Source organism: Zingiber officinale, chromosome 4B (assembly GCF_018446385.1).
Source record: "Zingiber officinale cultivar Zhangliang chromosome 4B, Zo_v1.1, whole genome shotgun sequence".
In the NCBI taxonomy this organism is placed as follows: Eukaryota; Viridiplantae; Streptophyta; class Magnoliopsida; order Zingiberales; family Zingiberaceae; genus Zingiber; species Zingiber officinale.
The window spans coordinates 83,511,282-83,520,900 of record NC_055993.1 but is presented as its reverse complement, the minus strand read 5'-3'; the positions used below and the strand labels follow the sequence as shown (position 1 = coordinate 83,520,900).

General features: G+C 34.0%; 1 protein-coding gene across 1 annotated transcript; it reads left to right on the top strand.

Moving 5' to 3' along the window:
- The first annotated feature begins 4,244 nt into the window (after positions 1-4,244).
- Positions 4,245-9,299, top strand: LOC121975330 (cytochrome b-c1 complex subunit 9, mitochondrial-like). Its single transcript, XM_042526914.1, has 3 exons — positions 4,245-4,451; positions 4,811-4,858; positions 9,066-9,299. Exons 1-3 carry the CDS (start codon positions 4,323-4,325, stop codon positions 9,111-9,113), a joined length of 225 nt encoding a protein of 74 aa, XP_042382848.1. The 5' UTR covers positions 4,245-4,322; the 3' UTR covers positions 9,114-9,299.
- Positions 9,300-9,619: the final 320 nt, after the last annotated feature.

The following is a 9,619-nucleotide window of genomic DNA, read 5'->3' as shown; positions in this document are numbered from 1 at the left end:
TATTGACGGTTGGCCAAGGAGCCATTTATATTTTCAAATTTACTTGGTGTTGGGTCACTTCGAAGCTAGAGGCGAGGTGAATAGCTCATTTCGCTTCATTGATGATGATTTGTAGCGGAATACTCAAAGCGACAAACTTTCTAATGCTAACACTAGGATTTACTTGGTATCCACCTCAAGAAGAGGTTGCTAATCCAAGGATCCACACTTAGCACACTCTCCACTATCAAAAACACTCATTCTCAGAAACAATCCGGAGGTGGAGAAACCTCGTGCAACTCACACAAGCATGCAACTGAAAAACAAGAAGTAAATACATAAATAAAAATGAAAAACTTTCTTGCTTGATCTATTGTTGCTTGTTGGTGCCTCTTATAAGCTTAGAAATGCAACAGCACCTCAGCCTTAAGTTTCAAGAACTGACGAAGAAGATGGAGTGAAGAGTTGTGATGAACAGTGCACACGAACCCTTTTCTAGGGTTACCATTGACGCCTTAATCATTTAAGCTTTTCCCTTAATTGACTACAATGTCAGCAACCTACATAATGGCTATTTTTTCTAAAGCTTAATCGATTAGGAAACTTTTTGTTCGCACGAGAATCTATCATATGCAATTAAGCTTCCCTGCTTAATCACTTACCGTAGCTACTGTTTCCCACAAAATTAGCCTTAATCGATTGACCTAATTTATTAAGGGTTGCTGAATTGATTACCTCAATCGATTTAACTCCATTTTGTTTCCACGATCAAACGGCTTAAGTGATTAGGGTAATTGCTTAAGCTATGATATTCGATTAGCCTAATCGATTACCAAACTCTAACTTCCAAACCTAAGTTTAGGGTTTCTTTACCGAACATCCAGTCAATCGTGACTTATTGGGACTCCTCCACCAAGTGTTTGGTTAATTATTTGACCCACTTGGACTTTTCTCCTCATACAAAGTGTCCGGTCCCTCCTTTGACCAACTTGGACTTTTTTTCCTTGTACCAAGTATCTGGTCAATCCTTTGACCCAATTGAACTTTTCTCCTCGTGCCAAATGTCCGATCAACCTTGACCCACTTGGACTTACCATCTCGTGCCAAGTGTCCGATCAGCCTTAAGCCACTTGGACTTCCAATCACCAGGTGTCCGATCAACCTTTGACCCACTTGGATTTTCAACTATCTAACTTCATTCACCAAGACTTCCTCACTGCCTAGCTTCACTCACTAGGGTTTTTCACTTGGCTTCACTCACCAGAACTTTTCATCGCCTAGCTTCACTTACTAGGATTTCCATCTGCCTAGCTTCACTCACTAGGACTTTTCACTTGGTTTCACTTACTAGAACTTTCATCTGCCTAGTTTCGCTCACTAGGACTTTTCACCTAGCTTCACTTATCAGGATTTTCTAACTACCTATTTTCACTCACTAGGGCTTTTCACCTGACTTCACTCACTATAATTTTCCATCTGTCTAGCTTCACTCGCTAGTGCTTTTCAACTATCTGACTTTACTCACTAGGACTTTCATATCAAGTGTCGGTCCATATTGACTCACTTGGATTTTCTTCTTCTGCTAACATTTTCGTTGGTCTTACCCTTGCCTAACCTCCAGTTAAGACCTCCCAATCAAGTATCCGTTAACCTTGACCTACTTGACTATTCTTCAATCAAACTGGTTAAACCTTGATTAGAGGGGAATTACACTAACAATCTCCCTAAATAGACAATTGCACATGTAATCTCCATATATTGTCAAGCTTGAGCCAACTCAAGTTTAATCAAATTGGTCAACCTTGACCTAGAGAAATTACATCAACACTTGGTAGTCAGTCTGTGGAGCAGAAGTTGAAGTCATCCACCTCTAGGGCTAGTTGGATCGAAGTCTCAAACATATGGGATTATGATGAGATTGTAAGACATGGGACGAGTTCCTTAGGTAATGAAATTTTTTTAATTTCACTTATGATACATTACATCTGAGGAGTTTGAAAATTTTATAACGTTGTGTCAGGATCTATATGTACATTTTAATTTATCCTGATAATCAATTGAAAATTTTAATTAAATCAGATTAATCATTTTAAGATTAATTTGATAGTAAGAATAGATTATCTGAATTAAAAAAAATTGACAGGTGAATAATTAAAATACTAAAGGAAAAGATATCTAGAAAAAAAGGAAAGAAAAACTTTGATGAGGAGCTCTTTAAGCTCGCTCGTTTCTTTAAGTTCTATCCTTCTCAGGTTATTACAGGTTACCAGTTGGACTACAACTATATAACCTATTAACTTATTCAATATAATAAATGAATATTAGTTATGAAAGTTAAATAATTCAGTAGAAATAAGTTGCTTATCAAAAATATTATTTGTAATAACAAATATTGTATTTTTAAAAAAATGTTTTTAGTATTTTAAAATTTAAAATATTAAGTTTAAAAAATATTAGTATTTTTTTATTTTTTAAAAACAACACAAAAACATATATATATATAAATATATAAAGGTATATTATATATATTTAGGGTTTAAAATTTTAGAATTTAAGAGTTGGGTTATAATGAGCTTGAGTTAATAAGATTTTCTATATAGGGTTAAAATTTCTCTTTTAGATTATAATGTTCATAATTAAAAAGTTTAGATAATGATGGAGTATATTATATATATATTTAGAGATTAAGATTTTAAAATTTAGAATTTAGTTATAATAAATTTAAACTAATAAGATTATTTTATTAGTATTTAATTTTTTTTAATTATAGTATTTAAAATTAAAATTTTTAAATGTTAACATCAATATTAATTAAAAAAAACTATTAAATCCAATCTAAATGTCTGGATTTAACGTACACGTGCACACGGCGACGTGCAGTCCGCAGCAAAGCAATGTTAATTCTATACATACACGATGTTAGGACATCCACAATGGTTAGAGCCCATTAAGAACTCCTTTATTGTTACATCTGCGCCACAGTAAAAGTTAAAAACCTCACACCTCTCTCCACTATAAAAAAAAACCTCTCAACAATTTCTTCATGAGTCCCACACTTTTCATTATATATATTTTATTAATCTCTCCTTCATATTTATATTTTATATAATTAAATTTTAATAAAATTTAAATTCATAAATTACTAACATAAAATAATTAAATTTTACTAACATAAAATTTACATTTAACTTTTGTTTTTTTTTTTTACAATTATTAAAAAAAATAAAAAGTTGAAGAAATGGCTCCATAACCAAGGAGTTGCTTCTTCAATTAAAGGGAAAAAGCTCCCTCCACTATGGAGGAAACTCTTTTTCTAAAGCTCTAAAAGAAAGCTCACTATGGATGCTCTTATAAAACTAAAACTAAAATAAACTAGAATTAAAAATAAACTCTCATATTGAAGGAATATTCTATCAATTCAACGTGCAAACATTAGAACTTAGAACTTTATGAGAAAAACAATTGATGAAACATGTAATACCGAATTGGGAGAATTGGTATCATTCTTTGTAAGTGTTTTTTACATAATAAATTAGAAAGTCTCTGGGGCTTTCATGTTTGGATATTGTTATTCAAATATTTATGATTTAATACTCAACTATGATATATTTATAAATATTAGATTTTTGAGCCGGCTACAGTTAGCGCTTTCTGTTTTATTTTAATGTGTCCTAATTTATCATTGAGGCATAGTTGAGTTTACTGCTGCAGAATAAATATTTCTATAGTGAATAATAGGTGGAATAAAGTAGAAAAAAAATATTCTGCCCCGCAATAAAATGTTCTCCCCGCACCTAACAATAATTTATCTCTTTATAAATATCGAACGTGTGGACCGCTGTACGATTAATTTTCAGTTCAGATCTTCTATCTTCATTTTTCTTTGTCCCCGTGTCTCATTGTCGATCAGACGGATCAGATTAAATCTCAAGGTATCATAGTATCTTTAATATATGTGTAGTATCTTCGTGATGTGCAAAGTATCCTTGAGATTTAATCTGATCCATTCGGTCGATAATGAAATACAGGGAGAGAGAAAAATGGAGACAGAAGATCTGAACCGATTAATTCTACCTTTTGCCACCTTTAGAACGATCCCAAGGTTTTTTTTTAAATATTAATGGGAATCTATAGGTATTTTTTTAAAAAATATATATTAATTTTAATGTTTCTTTTATCAAGAAAAATATTTGGGCCTCGATTTGTAAACGGCGGTCCATTAGGCCCACAAAGACCTAGTTTCACAGTATTTTTTTATCATCCATGGTTCGTTTTTCACGACGAGCCCTAACTACTGGAGGTTTGGAAGAACGGAGAGGAGATCTGCTCGACTAGAGGCGGCAATGGCGTCGGCAGCAAGCAGAGTCGGAGGGCGCGGCGGTGGGTTGTGGGATGGGTTGTACCGCGTTCTGATGCGCCGCAACTCCGTCTATGTCACATTCATCGTGGCTGGAGCCTTTGTCGGAGAACGGGTTAGTTCTTTCTTCTCCATCCCATGATGCAATCGGCATCTTGTTTTTTCTATGGATGTCGATTTTTGTATTTATAGATTGGTGGATCTGATCCTGAGATCTATTACTTGTTCTTGTAATAGAGAAAATAGGCCCTTGTTACGCTTTCGTCGTTTACTCATCTTGTGCGAACATTTTTAATGAAGATAAACTTTCAAACTTTTCGATTAGTGTAACTCGTATCGAGAAAGAATAAACCTTTTGAATTTTTGGTATAGATCATGTCTTCCACATAATTGGTTTTCATGGTGAGTTTGTCTGTCGAAATTTGAAAATATGAGTTCACAAGATTTACCTTGCAACCTTGTCGCTGATCGCAGGCTGTTGACTATGGTGTTCACAAGCTTTGGGAATATAATAATGTTGGGGTAACATACCTGAACTCAATTTCTATCTTTTATATGTCAGTCGTGTGTATATATTGGAAATTCTCTTATTAATGGTTCAGAAATTCTCCATTCGTACATAATGATTGTCATTCCTCTATGCAAGCGGATCTTCCAATTTTGCTAGAAAAGAAACCTGTATTTGTGTATTATCACAAAATGTTATGATATTTTGGTTAATTCAAATACATCACATACTTTATAACTTTTAACAAATATATCGCATACTTTTAAAGCAACAAAATCAGCACATGGCATATAAGGTTCATGACAAAGCTAGTCAATTTCTGTTAGTTGATATTAACTGACAATAATGTCCATATGTTAAATAATCTTGTCATCCTTAAAAGTAGCAATTCTAAGGTGGCGCTTAGTTCTTTCCTAGGAATCGGAATGAGAATCGGTATCATAATCTTATGGAATGGGAATGAGTATGAGCTTGGGTATCATTTTTAAAAATAATGTTTGGTTAGTTGAATATTTTCAATCGGAATGAGCCTAAATTTTATTTTTTACCCTTAAAGAAAAATAAGAGAAAAAATTAAATGGAAGAGAAAGTTGAATGTGAGAGAAACATATGATGAGAGAAACATATGATGAGAGAGAAAGTGTGATGAGAGAGAAAGTGTGATGAAAGAGAAAGTGTGATGGAAAAAAATGAAAAGAGGAAAAGTATGATGAGAGAAAATGAGGAGAGAGTGCATGATAAGAGAGATTGAGAAGAGAAAAAGTATTATGAGAGAGAAAGAGTTATGGGGAAAATAGAAGAGATAGAAAGTATGATGAGAGAAACTGAAAAAGTCAGGAGAGAGAAACTATGATGAGAGAGAAAGTAAGTTGAGAGAGAAAGAGTGATAGGAAAAATGAAGAGAGAGAAAGTGTGATTAGAGAAAATGAAGAGAGAGAAAGCATGATAAGAGAAAATGAGGAGAGAATGGTAAGGGAGATTGAGGAGAGAGAGAGTGTGTGATGGGATAAAATGAAGAGAGAGAAAGTGTAATGAGAGAAAATGAGGAGAGAATGGTAAGAGAGATTGAGGAGAGAAAAAGTAAGTTGAGAGAGAAAGAGTGATAGGAAAAATGAAGAGAGAGAAAGTGTGATGAGAGAAAATGAGAGATTGAGGAGAGAGAAATTATGATGAAAGAGAAAGTGTGATTAGAGAAAATGAAGAGAGAGAAAGCATGATAAGAGAAAATGAGGAGAGAATGGTAAGGGAGATTGAGGAGAGAGAGAGTGTGTGATGGGATAAAATGAAGAGAGAGAAAGTGTAATGAGAGAAAATGAGGAGAGAATGGTAAGAGAGATTGAGGAGAGAGAAAGTAAGTTGAGAGAGAAAGAGTGATAGGAAAAATGAAGAGAGAGAAAGTGTGATGAGAGAAAATGAGAGATTGAAGAGAAAGACATTATGATGAAAGAGAAAGTGTGATTAGAGAAAATGAGGAGAGAGAATGTGATGAGAGAAAATGAAGAGAGAGAAAGCATGATAAGAGAAAATGAGGAGAGAATGGTAAGGGAGATTGAGGAGAGAGAGAGTATGTGATGGGATAAAATGAAGAGAGAGAAAGTATAATGAGAGAAAATGAGGAGAGAATGGTAAGAGAGATTGAGGAGAGAGAAAGTATGATGAAAAAATAAGGAGAGAATGTGTAATGGGAGAGAATGAAGAGAGAGAAAATAAGGAGAGAGAGTATGTGATGGGAGAGAATATAGAGAGAAAATGGTAGAGAATGTGTAATAAGAGAGAATTAGGAGAGAGAAAGTATGATGATAGAATAAGGAGAGAGAAAATATGATGAGAGAGAACAAGGAGAGAGTGTGTGAAATGAAAGAAAAATTGAACAAATATACTAAAGGTATTTTTGTCCAAAACTTAATTTACATTCCTATTTCATCAAAACCCAAGGGAGGGGGTGGGTTTCATCCATACCTAAATTTTTGAGTTTCATTCCAAAATCTTGTTCATTCCCTCATTCCCAAACCCTTAAACCAAACGTCACCTAAGTTTTTCACGAGAATTAATCATTTAATATGGTAGCAAAAGGTGGAATCCACCATCCCAATGGGCCCACGGTCGGTCCCACGACCATTTAAATTGAGAAGTTGTAGTTGGCCAGTAAAGGGAGGGCTTTTTTCCTCGACTTTGCCGAGATTCGAACCCTTGTTCTATGGTAGCAACTTTGCCCCCCACTAGCCAACTCAATCCTGCCCCAGGCACGAATTAATCACTTAATAGTAAAGACCAAACATTGCAAATCGAGGAAGAAAATGTTATGAATGGTACTAGTACTCTTTTACAAAAGAATGATTTGGCATAGAGGCACATCATCTGTTAATAATGGATTCTTAATGGAAATTCACCAGCGTCATAGCTTTGGTATGATTTTATATAGTACATAATAGCTCTGCTATTTTTGGAAGTTTGTGAAGATTTGTTAAAGTTGTGAATTACACAACAGATATAATAATTAACCTTGATATTTTTCAGTATTGGCAATGAATTAAAAAATGGCAGATGGAATTAGAATATAAACCACATTCATGACTAGAGGACTTAATAGGTAACACTACTATTTTTCACAAAAAAGTTTTCTTTGATAAAAACTGAACGATAAAAAATGTCTTACATCTTGGACACTCCTGAGGCTATGATATCATGGGTGCTAATATAATAAGAGTAAGCACTTGTTTATGTAATTATGCCTGATGCCCAAGCAATTCACTTGTCTATGTAATTATGCCTGATGCCCAAGCAATTCATAGTAACAGGGATGAAGGAATTATATATGATGATGTTGTGCTTGATCTTCAAGACCAAATATTGACAGAAGAGTGAATCAAGAGATTAAACATTCCATTTTTCCATTGTCTACTAAATCAACAACTTAAGAGAGACTATTGATCATATTCAATTTAAGATGGAGACCCCTTAAGAAGGGGAACCTTGGCGCAACAGTAAAGTTGTTGCCATGTGACCAAAAGGTCACGGGTTCGAATCCTGGAAATAGCCTCTTGCAAAAAGCAGGGTAAGGTTGCGTACAAATGCGACGGGAGCTTTGTACATCGAGTTGTCTTTTTTTTTTTATGGAGACTGCTTAACTAGTCCAAGGTGAAATTTGAATATCAAATTTTTGAGGATCACACTATAAATAAGTTATGAGCAGTCTGCATGATAATCTTTCATGAACCTGAAAGATGTTTGCCTGTTGCCTTTTAGTGCTATGGATGAAAAGTAGAATATTTTAGTTTGGCCATAAGTACCTGAATCAGTTCTTATAGTGCCTTTGTTGAAAGGAAAGCTGCTATCCTATTAGATAAAATCCTCTAATTTGTGAACTCATGACCATGTAAATCCTTGTTTTCTTGCTTTGCTTATATGCACATATATATATATATACCTATACCCTTAAAATTCTTTAGTTATTTGGTCTCCAAAATAGTTGCTATGGCATTATGCAAGATAAGATGTCACTGTGGCAATTCATGTTGAGCACCTTGAGTCCCTTTTTTGCTGAGAAAGGGATAAACTACTCATAATGTCTGTAAAATTATGTTGAACCATTGGTTATGGATAGAGTAGTAGACAGCATATTCCCACCTTGCTATGATTTGAGAGGATGTTGCCTTCCTTTCTTGTCACAAAGTTGTATAAAGATTTCCTCTTCTATTCAAACTTAATATTCGTTATTAAATTCTTGAGGGTATTTACTGCTGCAAAAATCTTTGAATGAAAAGCATTCTTTGTTCTCATCAGCAACTATGAATGATGATTTCCTAAGCTTGCATTTGAGATTAGCACAGGAACTTATCTGTTGTAGTTTTGTTTTTCTTGATGCAAGAAAAGATAGTCGATTAGTATTCTGTGTGGAACAAATTGGCTTGCAGTGTGCACTGTTTGACTACTGAGATGACTTACTTCTCTAAGCTCGTTCTGTTACTTCTCTAAGCTCTTTCTGTTATAAAATTTTAACTATTTTGAAAGTAATGGAATTGAATTGGTTCCTGTCCTCCTGGAAGCACACTTCAGTTGCTTATTTGCAAAATTTCCCCAATGCTCACCTGACATTATGAATCAGATCATGAGAGCTTATTCTGCAAAATTTTGGAAAATTAGATTCCATATCTTAACAATATCCAGTAGCTTTGCTTCTAATTTAAAGTTGCTGATTATATCTTTGATTTGTTAATGCAGAAGAGATATGAAGATATTCCAGTATTGGGGCAAAGGCCGACAGAATGATATCCTTATCGAATCCTAAATTCTTTACGAGTATGCTAAAGGTTGCACAACCTTATTGTAGTAGCCATACTTTTGTCTTTCTGCAATTGAATAATAAGCTACTCTTCAAAATGTAAAAGTTAATTTCAGAATACCCTGGATAATTTTGTGCCATTGAAACAGATTATCATGTTTTCCCTTTGATCATATTGTTTTTCTGGTTTGACAAAGTGCAGTGTTCTGCAAATGAAGTGATTAGTATTCGAATGATTGCATCATGGCTGGCATGTAAAGGAGTTATAGATGAGCATGTGATTGATAGACATACCAAGTTATGCTGGTTGTTTACATTGAAAACAACTCAGTAGAGCTTAATCTTTGAATGTAGGAATCAATGACTAAATCTCATAGGATGTATTTGATTCGAATAAGGAATACAATGTTAAGTGGAATTTATATTTTTCGTTTAGAATATTTTATTCTTTGGTATTCTTCTGATTCTTTCATCCAAATTGACCTTGGTTCAT

Excerpts from the sequence above, each read along its gene's own strand:
- LOC121975330 (XM_042526914.1), top strand. The coding sequence starts at position 4,323 with ATGGCGTCGGCAGCAAGCAGAGTCGGAGGGCGCGGCGGTGGGTTGTGG. Across the intron at positions 4,452-4,810 it reads GAGCCTTTGTCGGAGAACGG|GCTGTTGACTATGGTGTTCA; the intron begins GTTAGTTCTTTC and ends CGCTGATCGCAG. Across the intron at positions 4,859-9,065 it reads GGGAATATAATAATGTTGGG|AAGAGATATGAAGATATTCC; the intron begins GTAACATACCTG and ends TTGTTAATGCAG.